The sequence below is a fragment of the Garra rufa genome, chromosome 17 (assembly GCF_049309525.1).
Source record: "Garra rufa chromosome 17, GarRuf1.0, whole genome shotgun sequence".
In the NCBI taxonomy this organism is placed as follows: Eukaryota; Metazoa; Chordata; class Actinopteri; order Cypriniformes; family Cyprinidae; genus Garra; species Garra rufa.
Window position 1 is genome coordinate 29043451 of NC_133377.1, and position 19853 is coordinate 29063303.

The window sequence follows — 19853 nt, forward strand, 5'->3', positions numbered from 1 at the left end:
AGTCAAAATAAGAAAAATGTACACATATTCCGTTCAAAAGTTTTCACCTTCTGGCTCGTAATGCATTGCGTTTCCTTCTGGAGCATCAGTGAGCGTTTGAACCTCCTGATGCATATGAGTCCCTCAGTTGTCCTCAGTGTAAAAAGATGGATCTCAAAATCAGACATCATAGTTGGAAAGGGTTCAAATACACGAAAAAGCCGAAAAAAACAAACAAAGAATTTGTAGAACCTGAAGGATTTTTATGAAGAACAGCAGGCAGTTTAACTGTTCAGGATAAGGAACTCTACAGTATTACAGGTAACAACACAGTATTAAGAATCAAGTGTATGTAAACCTTATTTCTATAAATTCAACTATAATTTTGTAAACGTTTTTTATGTGAAATATCTTATTCAGGTCAGTACTAAATTAAAAATAATGTGCATTTGTATAATCCCTCTTACTTTGGTAAAATATAAAATGTGTATGTAAACTTTTGACTTCAACTGTAAATGCAGCCTTGTTAAGCATAAAACACTTGAAAATTAATATTATTGTGACGACCTATGTGCGTCATCCCTGAGTTGAACTGGAATTGTGCTGCCTTCCAAAGGAGCTTGTGGTGGGCGTGCTTATCGAGGACACCTGCTGTTGGTTTCCGGTCTCTTCTCTTAAAAAGGGCCTTATGAAAATTGACTGCGGGCGCGGCTGCATTTTGGACTTTGCTCCGTTTGTTTTCTGTTTATGCTTTTGCATCCCACATTACTACAGTCCATCACACTTCATGCATTCACCTAACTTTACACCACTGATTCTTGACAATCTCATGTTATATCGTTTTTTTTTCTGTATAGTTCTATTTTGTTAATAAATTTCGTATATTTTTGGCACTTTTGTGTGTGTCCCTGTCTTTGTTACGTCCTTTTGAGCCATGGGGCGTAACAAATGGGGGCTCGTCGTTTTTTGTTTGATAGTTTGCGAATGATTGAAATATTTGATAAACTCATTTGTTTGGTCGAGTTTTCGCTTTTGATTTCATTCATTTGTTTGAACGCAGTTTGAGATGTTTGCTCGTGACGTTTTGAGGGAAATCCTATTTGAATAATTTGACGTCACTGCGCAATTTAGTTCTGTGTTTAGGGACACACCTGACAGTGATTTGTGCAGCTCGCAATGATTCGATCGCCGTTCGAAGTCGCAGACGGGTAAGTAACTGTTGTGCAAATTTGTTTGTTTTACTTGGAGTTTTTCCCGGATAGGTTAAGCGACTTGTTTCCTTTGAGACAAGTCGGTTTTGTTGTTTTTGTAGTGTTGTGGTGAAAGCGGGTAGTAGCGGTTGTCTCGGGAGCACCTCCGTGGTGTTGTGAATTGTCGCTGGTTTAACTAGTTGCAATTTCACCCATTGGGTTCGTGTGCTTAATTTCCCCCCGCCTGTAACTACATGAAGATTAGGGTCTACTAAGTTAGATTATTTGGGAAGGTAGATAGGGGGAAAATTCTAAGTGTTTGTTTGCACAATTAGTTGCTTGCATTCTGTGATGCGTTTATGGCGGATGTAGAAAAGTTTGCTAAATCACCTTCACGTGAATCATTAGATAAGTGCACAAAAGAGCAGCTTTTAAGAATTGCGGAGTTTTATGAAATTACGATTAGTGATAAGAGATTGAAAGAGAGTACTATTAAAATTGAGTTGGAAAATAAATTGGTAAATAAAGGAATTTTATCATCTACAATGGAGCAAATTCAGGACGTACAAGCACAAAACTTATCTCCCTCACAGTCTGTTTTAACTTTTGACCAACAAAAAGAGTTGTTGTTATTGCAAATAGATCATGAGAAAATGAAACAACGATCTGAACAGAGTAAACTTGAGTTAGAGAAGGCAAAAATGGAGCTGGACTATTTAAAGCTCAAACTTTTACAGGAAAGTAAGGTGAATACTGATAGTTCACTAGAATCTGGTGCTTCTGGAAGTTTTCCACTGCATCAAAATTTAAAACTTGTTCCTAAATTCAATGAACATGATCCAGATGTGTTTTTTTCTCTTTTTGAACGTGTCGCTGAGTTACAAGGGTGGTCCAAAACAAACTGTGTATTGTTGTTGCAGTGTGTGTTAGTTGGTAAGGCACAATTAGCTTTTTCTGCTTTAACTATTGATGAGTGTAAGGACTATGATACTGTTAAAGCGGCAGTGTTGAAAGTCTATGAGTGTGTGCCTGAAACTTATCGACAACGATTTAGATCATGTAAGATGATTCCAGGTCAGACCCATTTGGAGTTTGTGCGGGATTTAAGACTACATGTTACGCGTTGGTGTGCATCCCTTGACGTTAAAACCTTTGATGATTTGCTTGAGTTGATTATAATTGAACAGTTTAAAACCTCTGTTCCGGAGCAAATTGCAACGTATGTTAATGAACACAAAGTTCAGTCTCCTGAAGAAGCTGCGTCATTGGCTGATAACTATGTGCTTACTCATAGGAGTACTGCTGCTGTTTGGCAGACACGGGAGGAAGCTGGCTTAGCTCGTTTTACAAATACCACTTTACAGTCTGATCGCACATTCTCAAGCCAATTTGATCCGTCCAAAACTTGTAACTATTGTCGGGGAAAAGGACATTGGAAAGCTGACTGTTTGATACTTAAAAGTAAAAATGAACGCGTTGAGATGGGTAAATTTAAACCTGCTGCAATGGCCAATTCTGTTCACTTATGTGATACTGACACTGATATTAAACTTTCTAATGATTGTTTGTCTAGTTTTGCTCCTTTTATTACAGAAGGGCGAGTGTCTTTGTTGGATGGATCTATGGAAGTTCCCATTAGAATCCTGCGGGACACTGGAGCCGTGGATTCATTCATTTTAGAGTCCACTCTGCCATTTTCCTCGCAATCTGAAACTGGTGAGAGCATGTTAGTTCGAGGAATGGGATTAAATACGTTATCAGTGCCTTTACATAAAGTGAAACTTAGCTCTGATTTAGTGACTGGTGAGGTTGTGGTAGGACTGCGTCCTGTGTTACCAATTGAGGGGGTTCACCTTATTTTGGGTAACAAATTGGCAGGAGGTCAGGTTTGGCCTAGTGTACCGTCATCTCCTATGGTTTTGTCCAAGAGTGAGGTTACTCAAGAAGTTTTAAAGGGAGATCCTGTAGCTGTTGCAACTCGGGCTATGGTCAAGAAGGCTGAATGTGTCCTGACCGATGAAACCAAAGAAGTGTCAAAGGCAATTGTTTCTCTTCCTATACCTGACTTGTCTGATTTGTCTTTTCCGTTCTCTACAGATGAATGGAGTAAGGAACAACATTCAGATTCTTCATTGTCTGAATTATTCACTCTTGCATTTTCTGACAGTGACGTATCCGATGTGGCAAGAGCGTACTTTATTCAGGACGGACTCTTGCTGAGGAAATGGAGTCCTCATGGCCAGGATTTTGTTGGTGATCCTATTGTCCAAGTAGTAGTTCCCACAAAGTTTCGCTCTATGGTTTTAGAAGTGGCTCATGAAAAATCTGGTCACCTTGGGGTTAAGAAAACCTATAATCGGGTTCTACGTTATTTTTTTTGGCCACGATTGAAGCGTGATATTTCCGCTTATGTTAAACAGTGTCACACTTGTCAACTTACTAGTAAGCCGAATCAGATCTTAAAGCCAGTTTCATTAAATCCGATTCCAGCGAACTGTGGACCCTTTGAACATGTTGTCGTGGATTGTGTGGGTCCTCTACCATGTTCCAAGTCAGGAAGCAAGTATTTGTTTACCGTTATGTGCTTTGCTGCACGTGAAGTTGTACAAGAAAGCACTGGATTTAGTCCTAATGACTTAGTTTGTGGTCATAAAGTTCGTGGGCTTTTGGCAGTACTTCAAAATTCTGTAAAAAGTTCAGATTCACCACAAAATTTGCTTGCATATGTCGATGGATTTTGTCAGAGGTTGATACAAGCAAGAGAGTTAGCCAATGTTAAGCTTGAAAAGCAACGGCATAAGATGAAACGGTTGTATGATCGTAAAACTGAACGCCGTGTTTTTGAGCCAGGAGATCAGGTTCTTGTGTCACGTCTCTTGCCGACTTCTCCTTTTGAAGCGAAATTTGAGGGCCCGTATGTGATAAAGCGTAGACTGAGTGATGAAAATTACATAGTGGCGACTCCACATCGGAGGAAGTCTACTCGCTTATATCATGTAAATTTGTTAAAACCGTACTATGAGAATTCTAAGCCAAATGTTGATGGATCCGTTCATTCAGTTGTACTTGCGACGTCTGTTTCAAACTTTTGTTCAGGGGAGAAAGAGTGGGAGAAAGAGGGTTACGAACCTGATGATAGTGTTTTACATGGGCGATTAAACAATACCGAATCTTTGGAAAAACTTGATGCTACTCTGGTTCACTTGTCACCTTCACAGTCTGTAGATTTGATTTCTTTGTTACAGAGTTTTCCAGAATTGTTTGGAGACACGCCAACACGTACTGACTGGGCTGAACACGACATTGATGTGGGTAACGCCCCACCTATAAAACAACGTTACTATCGAGTATCACCAGAGAAACGAAAGCTGATGGAGGCAGAAATCAAATATATGCTGGAAAATGATATAGCAGTTCCTTCGAGTTCAGACTGGGCATCGCCTTGCTTGCTGGTTGCAAAGTCTGATGGTTCGGTGGATGCAAGCCAAGTTGGTGCAGGGGCTGTGCTTCAACAGGCCGATGAGGAAGGTGTGATCCATCCTGTCAGTTTCTTTTCTCGCAAGTTTAATTCCTATCAATGGAATTATTCCGTAGTGGAAAAGGAAGCTTTGGCTCTGTTTTGGGCTTTTTGCAACATTTTGAGGTTTACGTTGGTTTGGGTCAACCCTTTGTGGTCTTTCCGGATCACAACCCGTTAACGTTGCTGAATTCTTTCCATTGCCCGAATCAAAGGCTTATTCGTTGGTCTCTGTTTTTACAGGCTTACTCCCTTGATATTCAACATGTCAGAGGATCTGAAAATGTTGTCGCTGATGTCCTGTCGCGTGCTCCTCTGGGTAATTAAAGTGCACTTAAATTTTTGCTAATTTTTTTTTGTATGTTACAGGGTTTCTTGATAGACCCCTGTCTTAAGGGGTGGGGTGTGACGACCTATGTGCGTCATCCCTGAGTTGAACTGGAATTGTGCTGCCTTCCAAAGGAGCTTGTGGTGGGCGTGCTTATCGAGGACACCTGCTGTTGGTTTCCGGTCTCTTCTCTTAAAAAGGGCCTTATGAAAATTGACTGCGGGCGCGGCTGCATTTTGGACTTTGCTCCGTTTGTTTTCTGTTTATGCTTTTGCATCCCACATTACTACAGTCCATCACACTTCATGCATTCACCTAACTTTACACCACTGATTCTTGACAATCTCATGTTACATCGTTTTTTTCTGTATAGTTCTATTTTGTTAATAAATTTCGTATATTTTTGGCACTTTTGTGTGTGTCCCTGTCTTTGTTACGTCCTTTTGAGCCATGGGGCGTAACAATTATCTATCCCAAACTTTTCTAAAAGTACTGTAAATGCATATATACACTGGATATGTTTTATTAGTGTAAATGTGTCAATAATTTTTGTATTCTGGCATAGGGATCTGATGGAGAGAGAGGTTTTCCAGGGCCAGTGGGTCCCATTGGTCCACCTGGACCCAGGGGCCACCCGGGACCTCCTGGGGTACCTGCATCAGGTGAGATAACATATATGTGAATCACATTTGAAAACATCTACAAATCCAAAAAAGATTTGCATTCTCTCTGAAAAGACACATTCTGGTCTGCTCAGCAGAGATTTTAATAAGTAAATCAGTGCATTATTGTTCTAGCTTAATCGTGATATCTAATGGTTTGTCTCATGATGGACAGGGCTGTTTGTAGTTGGAGAAAAAGGTGAGAAGGGATTGCCTGGTCCTCCTGGCATCTGCGACTGCAGCTTCCCTTCTCTTAGTCCAGCCAGTGCACCATTACAACACCGTAACAAATATGACAAAGTTCCAGCGGTAAGATGTTTTTTAAATGTTTTTTTTTTTTGCAACACTTTACAATAAGGTGTAATTTGTTAACATTAGTTATTGTACATGTACATGTACATGTACAAACAATGAAAACATTTATTACACTGTTTATTAATCTTTGTTAATGCTAGATAATAAATCTATAGTTGTTCATTGTTTGTTCTTGTTAGTTCATTCCATTAACGAATGTTAACGAACACAACTTGTGATTTTAATTAGTCCCTTAATTGAGCTGTTTTCATTGTGAGAAATTCTAGGTGATTCTGGGTTTTAGTATCATTCTCGGTAACTTGATATACACACATTGTTCCCATTCAACAAGCCAAATTTGACATAAGATCAAATTGAATTTGCCTGTTTATAATGGAAGCAATAAGCCTGTTTGTTCAGTCTTTATATCTGCTTCTTGATCAGTTTGTGTTTCCTGGTCAGATATTCGTTGTGAGCAGTGAGGAAGAGCTAAAAGGTCTCCAGGAAGATAACGCACTCGCCTTCAGGAAGGATCAGAGGTCTCTTTACTTCAAAGACGAAAATGGATGGGAGCCCATTCAGGTACAGGATCGTTTTGAATACACTGCTGTGAAACATAGAGCCATATTGGAATATCTTTGGAAACAGGAGCATGTTGTATTTTAGCTGATGCCGCTCCAGGCGACCGAGAGAATGAGAGACGGGAATGGAGTCTGTGGTGACAGAAAGGTGCAGGAACTCAACGGGGAAGAATGCGACGACGGAAACAGGGTTGTTACGGATGACTGCGTAGGTGAGTGACATAAGCCCAGAAACAACCACATGTAGCTAAAATAAACATATGCAAATGCTTAAACATAGAATTAAAGGATTAGTTGACTCCTGAATTAAAGTTGTCTGATAATTTACCCACCCACATCATCCAAGATGTTCATGTCTTTCTTTCTTCATTGCAGAATTTAAATTTCCTGATGATTTATTTACCCCCATGTCATTCAAGATGTTCATGTCTTTCTTTCTTCAGTTGAAAAGAAATTAAGGTTTTTGAGGAAAACATTCCAGGATTTTTCTCCATATAGTAAATGTAAATGGGGATTGGCAGGTTGAAGGTCCAAACTGCAGTTTAAATGCAGCTTCAAAGGGATCTACATGATTCCAGCCGAGGAACAAGAGTCTTACCTAGCGAAACAATCTGTCATTTTCTAAAAAAAATTACAATTTATATACTTTTTAACCTTAAATGCTAGTCTTGTCTAGCTCTGCGATGCGTACTCTGTGCACTCCGGTTCACTACAGTTAGAGTATGTCGAAAAACAGGTTTTTCTTTCTTCAATCGAAATGAAGGTTTTTGAGGAAAACATTCCAGGATTTTTCTCCATATAGTGGACTTCAATGGGAATCGGGTTGAAGGTCCAAATTACAGTTTCAAAGGGCTCTATGTGATTTCAGCTGTAGATTAAGGGTCTTATCTAGCGAAACGATTGGTCATTTTCAATAAAAAATACAAATTTATATCTGTTCTAACAACAAATGCTCATCTTGGAACGTTGGAAAGGTCACACGCGTTAGTTCTTCTCATGTGTACTCTGGTTTAAAAAGGTAGTGTCGGGCAAAACGCTCACTCAATCTCATTTTTTCCTCCAACTTTAAAATCGTCCGACATTGTTGTTTTACCTTTTTCTCTAAAGGGCGTTTGACTTTCTTGGCATATTTGCTTTGTAAACATTGGGTCGGTTCTTCCGCCTACGTCACACATGACCTTTCCAACATGAAGTCGGGCTAATGCAAGATGAACATTTGTGGTTAAAAAGTATATACATTTTTATTTTTTGTAGAAAATGACAAAGCGTTTCGCTAGATAAGACTCTCATTCCTCGGCTGGGATCGTGTAGAGCCCTTTGAAACTGCAGTTTGAACCTTCAACCCGTTGATCCCCATTGGAGTCCACTATATGGAGAAAAATCCTGGAATGTTTTCCTCAAAAACCTTAATTTATTTTCAACTGAAGAGAGAAAGACATGAACATCTTGAATGACATGGGGGTGAATAAATCATCAGGAAATTTGAATTCTGGAATCAACTAATCCTTTAATTAGTAGTATATTTATCTGGTTTTGATGATTATTTGATTGGAGAGTTTTATATGTAAAAGCAAGACTCACACTTTCTTGGCTTAGTCTGTTGTACTCTTATCAGCCCTTCTTTCTCTTCACTCTTCACTCACTCCACTTCTGTCTCTTTCCTGTTCTTTATCTCTGTCTGTGTGTAGGCTGTAAAAAGGCATACTGTGGCGATGGATATCGTAATGAGGGTGTGGAGGAGTGTGACGGGAAAGACTTCGGCTACCAGACCTGCAAATCATATCTGCCAGGGTATGCACACCACACACACACACAGAAACACATTCACCTGCACATGTAAAATTATTGGATTTGGGAAAACTTTTTTGTAATCAACAGAGTTTTTAAGATTAACTTTCTTTATGATTTTTTAAAAAATTGTTATTTGTTATTTTATTTATATTATGAGGTAATAACAGCAGTATGCATATTGATTATGTATGTCACGTCACAAGACACCCAATATGATGAAAGTTAAGGACTCTCTCTTACCTTTTTATACAAATAGCACCTTTGGGCAGCTCAGGTGCACCGACTCCTGTTTCATCGACTCAACCGGCTGTAAATACAGGACCTGAGGCCTACAAAAGTTACACATTCACACGGACACACACACAGAAATGAGGGAGACCCTGCTGAGATCAAAAGCATTTAGCAGATGATCCGAGAGGATTTGGCTGTTCTGTCTCCACCGCCTCTCTCACACTAATCTAGACACACACACGATATAAGGTTCAACTCAGTGGATACGGCACTATTTGTATGTTTTAAATGGCAGCTGAGCTGGAGAATGAATGTTTTAGGAAATGAGCTGTGTAATGAAACGAATGTATAATATGTTTATATGAAACTTATTTATTTGTTTGGTATTGAAAATGCATGATTAGGTCTGTGCATGTATATCATGTTTTTATTCTCAAGAAACTAAGCAGTATTTTCCTGGTATGTGCCTTGAAAGCATGTATTATAAAAGCAGTTGTTTATTGTATTTATTTATTTATTTTTTATTTATTGAACTGAACTTTAATGAAAATATGCCTAATAATTCTCTGCTTGATCTTTTTTTCACCAAAAAAAAAACAAGTATGTCTGGTAATGTTTATTTGGGTTAAGTAATAATTTATTCAGTCAGAGCAATAAATTGCCAATAAATTGCAAGCATGTCCAGTGGGTGGCACTGTTTTTTTTCAGTGTCTCACATGTGTCCTTCCTCTTGATTCAGAGCTTTAATACAGCATTTCATACTGGCACAGATTTCAAATACAGATAGATGTAAAAATGAAACACAGAATGAGAGAAAACAAAAGTATTTTTCTTTGGTGTGTTAGAAAGTCTTAATTTGATGAAGAGTTAGTAACACAGTAATTCATTTAGTTTTTCATCTATAGCTTCATCCATTTCAATTATTTATTCTCTTCACCTTAGGCCTAAAACACGGTTTCACTCTTAGTGGTTAACTTTCTTCCCTTTTACAAAAACTGATGCCCTTTATTTGAAACTAATGTCAGCGAGACTTCTCAAATCTGTATGCACAGATTTAACACTTTCTATATTTAGTTTAGCCATTTTTTATCATTTTTATTCTGTTAGTAGCAATATTTTGCCCTTTTAGTCTATTTAGGGTATGTTGACAGCTGATAATATAATCAATAAAAGCCTTGTCAGGTATAAGCAACATTATTAGGCATTATATATTTGTTCCAGGAACATATTAAATGTTAAAACACTTATTGACTGAAAAAATTAATTAGATAGGTAAACACTTTTTTTCAGTAAGAATCAGGGGTTTTAACATAGCTGAAGCTGTAAAAAAAAAATAATTCTGGAAATATGGATGGCAAAAAAACCTTCTAGAATGTTTTCACAGATAATGCAGTTGAGATTGATAAAGTGGTGCTCGAGTGAGTTGATTTGACCTACAAATTTGGCTGCTGTTCTTCGCTGACGATGAGAATGATGCTTAAAATCTCCTGAAAAAGTTAGCACCAGACTTTATATTGTCCCATTTCATCTTAAATGAGTCCTCATGGCAGGAGGCTGTGGGTTGACTGTGAAAACACAACAGGAAGAGTTCATTTTCAATAAGACAGTGTTTCCTTGTTTTTAAATGAAACCAATCAACTGAGGAACTGATAAAACTATTTTCAGTTTTGTATGCACAAATTGTTTCATCTTGGATCTGATAACTGGATTCTGAAACAAACTGTTTTCATTGAAATAGAGTCTTGTATACAGTATACACTACCATTCAAAAGTTTGAGGTTAGTGTTTGTTTACTAAGGCTGCATTTATTTGATCAAAAATACAGTAAAAACAGAAATGAGGTGACATTTTATTACATGGTATAGACATGGTATATCTATAATAAGTATTTATATTTGGACTATTTTAGACCTGCTTGACTCATCATATAAACAGTGTATTTTTAAAATAACTTATATTTTCTGTTTTTCTGTTCTTTTTTCTATTCTGATGTTTGCTGCTCAAGAAACATTATTGAAATATGTAGGTGAAAACCCATGAAAGTAGTTATTTTAAAAATCCACATTGTTTTATACATATATTGGACTATGGGGCACGCCATTATTTCTGTGATGTTAAATGGTTGCACTTGGTGAGCACCACCTGTTGCTATTTTTACCACCACAACTCTGAATACACAACTTGGAAAATAAAATACTGATACAATGCCACATTGTGCAGATTTTGGTTGTTATTTTCAGTTGAAGTGCAACAAGAGAAGCGATATAAGTCTTCACTGCTTTCCTAGCGACAAAAAGAGGAGAAAAGAATTAGGAAGATGCCTGTGGACGAATAAAACTTCCTAAAGACCCACATTTTTGTTCTCTCCACTTTAGCCCTGATGCCTTTGGGGCTTTTAGTAGACCACCGCTACTGAAAGAGCTTACAAATGGCAGAGACAAGAAATGCTAGATGCCATCCTGGCAGGATGTAAACATCCCGATGCTTGTCATGACGCCACAGCCACTGAAGAAGTTTCTCAGTGTGGATTTCACTCGATATCCGGGAGCATTTAGACATCGCCACCTGTAAGCTCTTTCAGTAGCTGTAGTCATTGTATCAGTAATTTATTTTCCGAGTTGTGTTGCAGTAAAAATAGCAACAGGTAGAGCTAGTAGCTCATTGAGTGCAACCATTTTGCATCATTGAAATAATGGCGCCCCCCATAGTCCAAAATATGTGTAAACCAATGTGGATTTTTTGAATAATGTAAATCTTTCATGGTTTTTTTCTACTATATATTTAATTAAGAGACATCATTTATGTTGTATTAAGCCATACGAGTCTACAAAATAATAAATACATTATAAAAAAGATAATATGCATCAAGTCTGTCTAAATGAATAGAGGCATCATTGTGAGCACTGTCATTGAACAGAAACTTCACCTTTCCTCACATACACTCTCACACACAAAGAGGCTGTTGTACCTCTGTTCTCCTTGCTGGGGTAGGTACGTGGGAAGGGCCTGAACTCTTCAGGAGGGGGGAAGTCCTCAATAGGATGGAAGTGAAACTTCGATTCAAAGTCATCTGAAAAGCAGACAAAGACAGAAAACAAAAATGCTAATTGCAAAGTGCAAATCACAAATACACAATTAGCAAATCATATTATTACTATAGTTCATTTCTAGTGTAACTGCTTGTTGCTGTTCATCAGATGGCAATAATAGGCCATTTGGGCCTTTAGCTTCTTCATCACTGACAACCTGCAGTCTCACCTAAGCTGTGAAGGTGTCCGTTGCGCACTGAGCTGGGTGGAGCTGACAGTGGGAGGGGAGGAGGAGGTGGGATCCTACTGGAGAGTTCAGTGTTCGGAGATCGAGCAGGGGGAGCAGGGGGAGGAGCCATCCGTGGAGCACCTGTCAATACAAAAAAAAGTATTTTTCAATGTTAGTTCATTAAGTTAACAACTCCCTACTGGAAAAACAGCTGAAACTAAAATGGTTTTGTTCCCTTTTTAGCTGGGAGACCTGCTAAAAGGCAAATCTTGCTTAAACCAGCTAAGACTAGACAACCAGCATAGGGTGGTTTTAGCTGTTTTTTTTTTTTTACTAAATCAACTGGTTATAAGTTGTTGTTTTTTACTGAATCAGCTGATTTTAGCTGTTTTTTTACTAAACTGGACATGAGTAATGGCTGCTGAAAAATCAGCTTTGCCATCACAGCAATATATTACATTTTAATATATTCAAAAATTTGTATATAATATATATAACAAAGGTAATTACTCATCTACCTGCAAAACGTGGCACTGCAGGGGGTCTTCTACTGGGGGCGGTACAGGGGTAAGACGGTGGCAAAGGTGGTACGCTGGGCCTGTATGTGGGTGAAGGCACTGGAGGCAGTTTCTGAGGTAGCGGCGGAGGTGCTGAGGAGGGGTGACTGCATGCAAACGAAGCAGGAAGAGGGGGAGGAGGTGGTGGAGGAGGCCCTAAAGGACTGTCCTTCAATTCTAACGGCCCCGGAGAAGGCGGCAGAGGGAAGAAGACTCCGGATAACCTGTTAGAGAGCGAGGACGAAGGTGGTGGTGGTGGTGGAGGAGGAGGGTAGAAGACCCCAGATGACCTGTCAGGGAACGAGGATGGAGAGACTGATGGAGGCGGTGGAGGGTAGAAGACCCCAGATGACCTATCAGGAAGAGAGGATGGAGGGACTGATGGTGGTGGTGGAGGGGGCGGAGGATAGAAGACCCCAGATGATCTGTCAGGAAGCGAGGACGGAGGAACCGAGGGAGGCAGTGGAGGAGGCGGAGTCGTAGGCATGGGAATGGAGTGTGATTGGACGGGTAACCAAGTTGGTTTGGCCGTTTGAGGAGGAGGGGGTGGGGGCGGACAGGTAGGGAGAGGAGGCGGTCTACTACTGGGGCGCTCCTGAGGAGGAGGAGGAGGTGGAGGTGCAGAGGAAGGAGATGTAGAAGACAGTTTGAAAGAAGGATGTGTAGTTTGGCTTGGAGAAGTCGGGGGTGTGTATGAGGAAATAGGCCGAGTTTTAGAAAGTGAGGAGGCTCTTTCCAAAGGTCTGTGGGAGGGGGAAAGATCAGGGGCGCTGCCTCTGAACCCATCTCCCTGTGATGGAGGGTTCCAGAGGGGTTGCTTCAGGCTGGCGGTAGAGCCGGAACGAGACACTGAAACACAAACAAGTTGTATTAAAAAGTATTTAAAAATTGCCCAGCACTGAAAAAGCACAAAGCACGAGAATCAATAGATATGACTTCAATACCTGGATTGTGTTGTGGCTGTTTGTCTCTTTGTCCGACTGGTTTGAGTACAGGAAATCCCCCAGCAAATAGTCCACCCAGACTTGGACCCACTGCAGACGGAGCAGATCCTGCTGTGTTTGTATTGTTTCCAGCAGCCACATTTCTTCCACTGTCATCCACACTATTCACTTTAGGTTCTGCAAAAATACATACATCACCATTATGCTTACTGTGGTTTCACCAAATAGAACATGTTCCTGGATCTCACTCAGATTTTAGGTTAGATTTAGTAACGTGTGGTGGTAACAGCCTCATGCAGGGGGCTGTTTTTCAGTGGCAGGGACTGAGGTACTCGTCAGAGTAAAAAAAGCTCAATACACCAAAATATAGAGAGAGCCTTAATAAAAACCCAGTCCGGAGCATTCAGAACCTAGCACACAGCAAGAGTGGCTTATAGACAACTTTGCAAATGCCCTTGAGTGGCCCAGCCACAACCTGGGCCTGAACCCAATCAATGCCAGACCCCATCTAAGCTGACAGAGCTTGAGAGGTGAAGACGTGAGAAGAATGGAAGATAATTGCCAATGTTAATGTGCAAATCTTGTTGCATCATACCCAAAAAGACCTGAGACTGTAAAAGTGCTTCAACAAAGTACTGAGTTGATGGTATGAATACTTATACATAGAGTGTACATTTATGTGGGAAAATGTCATTTAAAACAGTTTAACATAACAGCAACATAACAAAAAGTAAAAAAAAATGAAGGGATATGAATTATTTTGCAAGGCACTGAACATACATAATCTAAATTATAGTTATGAACTACAGTTGTAAACAAAAATAGAAATTAAGAGATCCTGTAATAATAATAACCTTTCCCAGGACCAACAAAGATATTGCCCAAGAGCATCCTACTTTCAATCACAAAAGGCTAGCAGTCATCAAGAGAAACAGTGATGCATAAACAGGAACTGTAAGCTGAAGTGAGCCAATGACTTTTTAATGACCACGGCATGTCCTGAACACAGAGAATACTGCTGTCCTTTGTAATAAAGAGGAAGATGAAGAGCATTGTCACCCCCTGATTTCTGATTAATCCTCACTCCAGAACTTCCTGAGGTCTTGACCCTTTATCTGCTGCTGTGCATTTCCATATACAGATAGAAAGCCTGTGTGTCTTTGTATGCACGTGAGTGCTTTGAAGTGTGAGAACCCAATGGCTATAGACCTTGAGTTCAAATATAGCTCTGCCACTGATAAGTCCTTACAACTTATCAGCCATTCAGACTTTCTCTGACGCCTTGTTTTCTCTTCATACTTACTCTATTGTACTGTTTCTCAAACTCTTCACGAGAGATTAATTTAATACAGGTTCTCATGCTGACACAACACTCCCATCAACAATAAACAATTGAGGAAAAGGCAATACTGGTAGCTCTGGTTACATTGATAAACAATATTCCAGTGTTGCTAGCAGATACGAATTTTGGACTGCCAAATCTGATAATCAGGAAATGAACCTGAAGTAGTATCAGTTTAGTATTCATATTTCCCATGCTTGCAAACATGGATTGTTGCCAAGTGACACATTTCACCTGATCAGGTGTTAAAGAATTGAGCTTAAGTGAATAATTTAGATTGGGACTCACTGTCAAAGACTGGTGCGCTTCGGTCATTGACCTGTGTGACCTTTTTCAGCCTCGCTCCCTTCTGAATGTCAGACAGGAGTGCATTGCGACCTCCACCCTCAGAACGCTGGATTTTAGGAGGGTCTGTCCGTGACTGTAAAAGAAAGAGTGAAAAATTGTTAATGTTATGCAGTTCTAATGAGTTTCACTTTGCTATTAGTTTTCTCTGGTGTATTTATCGCTGTATCCATATACAAACAACATGAGGGTGAGTAAAAAAAAAAGTCATACAGGTTTGAAACGGCATGAGGGTGAGTAAATGATGCATAATTTTCATTACAGGACTAATGTTGGTTTCAAATTTTAACTTGTTCAAAGCTGTCATTTGTGTGCACTTGCATTTAAACAGAAAGCCAAATCTGAACATGTGACACCTGTGCCGTATATGCCTCTGAGTGTAATTTTATCTCTAATTAATAATGCAAATCTAGCCAGGTGGTTGCCAGGAGGAACTGCGTGACGGAAACAAAGAGAAAGACAGACAGAGAGAAAGCAACGGACAGATGGAAAGAAGAAAGAACCATTATACACACCTTCTAATGAACTATATTACAATAATAGCTGTCAGTGAATGTGTGTGTACGGATCTCACTTGTGCAGGAGGTGCAGGGGCTGCAGGGGGTGGAGGTGGGGGTGGTGGAGCTGGGGGAGGTGGAGGAGGAGGGACAGGCATCACTCAGGTACCTGAAAAAAGTCACATATTAAAATGCAGACAGTTGTGACCCTTGCCCTCTGGATGACACTATTTGACCTCTCTATTTGACCTCTCAGGCAGATATTTAAATGATTATAATTAATATATATATATATATATATATATATATACTCAAAGATAACAGCTATAAAAAATTCTATTATAATGAAACTAAATTTATAGTTTAATTGTACAGTTGAGGTCAAAAGTTTACATACACCTTGCAGAATCTGCAAAATGTAAATTATTTTACCAAAATAAGAGGGATCATACAAAATGCATGTTATATTATATTTAGTACTGAAATGAATAAGATATTACATATTAAAAAAAACATTTACATATAGTCCACAAGAGAAAACAATAGTTGAATTTATAAAAATGACCCCAAAAGTTTACATACACTTTTTGTTACCTGAATCCACAGCTATGTTTTTTGGTTTTGTTTAGTGATAGTTGTTGTCAGTCCCTTGTTTGTCCTGAACAGTTAAACAGCCCACTGTTTTTCAAAACAATCCTTCAGCATTTTTGTGTAGTTGAACCCTTTCTAACAATGACTGTATGATTTTGAGATCCATTTTTTCACACTGAGGACACCTGAGGGACTCATGCAACTATTACAGAAGGTTCAAATGCTCACTGATGTTTTTTTCTTATTTTGCCTATAAATATATAGGCTCTTAATGCATTGTTTTTCTATCTGAAGCATCAGTGAGCGTTTGAACCATTTGTAATAGTTATACATGAGTCCCTCGGTTGTTCTCAGTGTGAAAATATAGATCTCAAAATCATACAGTCTTTGTTGGAAAGGGTTCAAATACACAAAAATGCTGAAAAACCAAAGAATCTGTGGAACCTGAAGGATTTTTTTTGAAGAACAGCAGGAAGTTTAACTGTTCAGGACAAACAAGGGACTTATTTACAACTATCACTAAAAAAACACAGTATTAAGAATCAAGTGAAGTGAACTTTTAAACAGGGCAATTTTAATACATTCAACTATTCTTTTCTCTTTTGGACTATATGTAAATGTCTTTTATGTGAAATATCTTATTCAGGTCAGTACTAAATAAAAAATGTATGCATCAGTATGATCCCTCTTATTTTGCTAAAATAATTAACATTTTGCAGATTCTGCAAGGTGTATGTAAACTTTTCACCTGTTTAGATGGAAATGATTCACATTCCTACATTTAGATTTTATTTTAAATCTAAATGTATTTTGTAAATGCTAACTTACATTTGGAGCTCCAGCTAAACACAGTGTTAAAGAACACCAAGAACTTTTCAGCACTTCACTGTGGTTTCGACATGACAAAGCGATCTCCCTACACCCCCTCTCTCTCCACAATTCTACAGTACATGTTCCTCTTGGCAGGAAGCTTGTCCATCACAAGATGCACCCAACAGGAACCCTCCCTTCTTTTTTAGGAAAAACAATCTCCTGTTTCCACAATGGCCAGTGAGAGTTTCCAAAGATCATCTTTTGAAGAAACTGCATTTAACCCTGAACTAGGGCCTTTTCTAACACATAAAACCCTGAACTTGACTTTTAAAAGGAACATGCATACAAATGATCTCAGATCAGAATAAAGTGGCAACCTTATCAAGAGCCGGAGGGCTCTGGAGATAACAATGGAGCCTGTTGTTTGAGAAGTAGAGCTGCCTGACTTCTGGCAAGCCCAGCAGCCAATCAGAGCTATTGTGTGAGGAAGAGAAACCCGCTAAATACAGCTGAGAAATGTAGAAGGAATTTAGTTAATATGTTAATTTCCAGGAATGTTTATTCTTGCAAAATAGAAAAACATTATGTTATTGTGGAGAAAAGGACAAATGGACAAGTTCAAGTATTAGGAAATTCTAACATGAAATTCATTTCATGTTTGTGAATCATTAAATGGATAAATTCCCAATGTTGTGTAAGAGTCACATCAAGAATTCAGCTATTCATGCTTTGGCCTCTTTCATGATACGACTGTCCAAGATCTTGTGGGTTATATTTCATCCAGCAGAATAGCTCTTAACAACTCCCTGTCTTTCCCTAGAGTCCCATTAACAGCTTTCCCATGGAGATGTTGACACACAAGGTTGTGCTGGTCCACCCATGTGGAAACATTTTTATCCACCTGTAGAGACATGCTGTATAATATCTGGCTGATGCTAATCATAACAGGTGTGAATCATTTGTATTCTGTTTTAAGTTTATATCTTTTCACATATTTAAATATGTGACCCTGGACCACAAAACCAGTTGTATAGGTCAAACTTTAAAATTGAGATTTATACATCATCTGAAAGAATGATACTTCACTTTCCATTGATGTATGGTTTGTTAGGACAATGGGACAATAGGACAATATTTGGCTGAGATACGACTATTTGAATCTGGAATCTGAAGGTGCAAAAAAAAATATTGAGAAAATCGCTTTAAAGTTGTCCAAATTAAGTTCTAAGCAATGCATATTACTAATCAAAAATTAAGTTTTGATATATTTATCATAGGAAATTCACAAAATATCTTAATATCCTAATGATTTTTGGCATGGAAAAATCAATCGTTTTACAATACAATGTATTGTTGGCTATATACCCGTGCTACTTAAGACCAAGTCCAGGGTCACATATATAACCTTCAATGTTAAGTACAGTGTAAGAAAGTTAAATGATTAAATAATGATTTAAATGAATAATACAAATAAATAGGTTTGTTTACTTAAAGGAATAGCTGACCTAAAAATGTCAACTCTGTCATTTATTCACCCTCATTTCTTTACAAACCTGTATGAATTTCTTCCTTCTGTCGACCATAAAAGAAGATATTTTAAGAAATAGTCTATCGCCAATGGCTAACAAAACTGTTACCAACATTCTTCAAAATATCTTATTTTCTGTTCCACGCAAGAAAAAATAGTCATAGCCTGGGTCGATTCTAGAGAGAAATTCTCAGAATTGCCATTATGAGGTGAACTATCCCTTGGAAAGTCAACGTACAACATTTTAACCAGTAAAAATGCATGTACTAAACTGTGTCTTTTGAAAAGTTGTGTAATATGACAAGACTGTATACATTTAAAGCTAGTTACTGTCAGTGCTGTGTGTCAATGACGCTTACAACAGAGTCCAGCTGAGGACGCAAACCGTCATATGCTAAACATAACGGTGGTGGTTCAAATGTATTATGCAAAACCTGGTTTACCCTAATTTAGTTTTCAAAAGCAAGCGTTTCTTTACCTTAGCGGGCTGAAAAGCTGAAGTTTCGTGGGTTTTTCAGTTTCTCCGGTGAACGCAGGGAAGTTGTCAGAGGCCAGCCGGGGCGCGACGCTGGGTCCGCATAGCGCGCGTCTTTGACCACGAGATACAGTTACTGACCGCGGCTCGTGTTATAATAAGGAGGACGCCGGTGACGTAGGGTTTCACGACAACTATTCGCGTCTAATTTCCCGTTAAGTACGTACAGTATAATTCGCTGGTTAAACTAAACACTTGAAAAAAACTGTAAAAAAGAAATAATATGACCTCTCCACAAAAAAAAATCCGCTAGAAATGTTCATTTATAACACTTCCTCACACACGTTCCATATGCTGTGCTCCTTTTCTCAGTTTAGTATGAAATGTGTATGTGTGAACGGAACCAGACTAGTGTACACGCACTCTGTAGTCCGCCTGTTGCGTCTAGGGCGCGCGCGCAACGGGAGCGCGCGCAAACGACAACACAGCAGGCGGCACGCATGAGCCTGGCTGTTTCATATTTTGTATTATTTACAGTTCTAAACTCGAGTGTACTTATTAAAATGCACGTAGAGCTGATGTGTCAAATTTCTATAATAAAAGCTAAGACTTTTACACAAGGTTTAACATCATATCTATTTTTTTTTTGGTGCTTCAGGTGGCTGTACTCTATGCTGCGTGCGACCAGAACGCTCTCTAGTGGTAATTTTTGACGACACTTCGTTTGTGTGTGTAGTGTGGAGAAGCATGGCTAATTAAAGATGACCTTCAAACCAGATTTAGGCTAATCAGAAATAGGGTAAAGAGAATAGCTGAATATTTTATTAAGTGGAAATAAAATCAGTGTCAAAGTGCGTCAAACAACGCTAAAATGCATCTGATTCACTGAGAACAGTGCAGTCGTGACTCACTAAGTCCATGAAAAGGATC

At 38.9% G+C, this 19853-nt stretch overlaps 2 protein-coding genes across 2 annotated transcripts in view; one reads left to right on the forward strand and one right to left on the reverse strand.

Annotated features, from left to right (window-relative positions):
• Positions 1 to 9257, forward strand: part of LOC141289181 (uncharacterized) — a 17177-nt gene extending 7920 nt beyond the window's left edge. Inside the window, exons 12-17 of the mRNA XM_073821284.1 lie at positions 5580 to 5676; positions 5852 to 5985; positions 6433 to 6552; positions 6637 to 6763; positions 8240 to 8342; positions 8599 to 9257. Coding sequence (XP_073677385.1) covers positions 5580 to 5676; positions 5852 to 5985; positions 6433 to 6552; positions 6637 to 6763; positions 8240 to 8342; positions 8599 to 8668 — 651 coding nt within the window. The 3' untranslated portion in view covers positions 8669 to 9257. The remainder of the gene's footprint in view (positions 1 to 5579; positions 5677 to 5851; positions 5986 to 6432; positions 6553 to 6636; positions 6764 to 8239; positions 8343 to 8598) is intronic.
• A 150-nt stretch (positions 9258 to 9407) lies between these two features.
• On the reverse strand, positions 9408 to 19351 carry wipf3 (WAS/WASL interacting protein family member 3). Its single transcript, XM_073821283.1, has 8 exons — positions 18927 to 19351; positions 15594 to 15685; positions 14963 to 15095; positions 13333 to 13509; positions 12350 to 13237; positions 11832 to 11972; positions 11542 to 11643; positions 9408 to 10138 (listed from the first exon to the last, which is right to left on the reverse strand). Exons 2-8 carry the CDS (start codon positions 15672 to 15674, stop codon positions 10098 to 10100), a joined length of 1563 nt encoding a protein of 520 aa, XP_073677384.1. The 5' UTR covers positions 15675 to 15685; positions 18927 to 19351; the 3' UTR covers positions 9408 to 10097.
• Between the last annotated feature and the right edge of the window lie 502 nt (positions 19352 to 19853).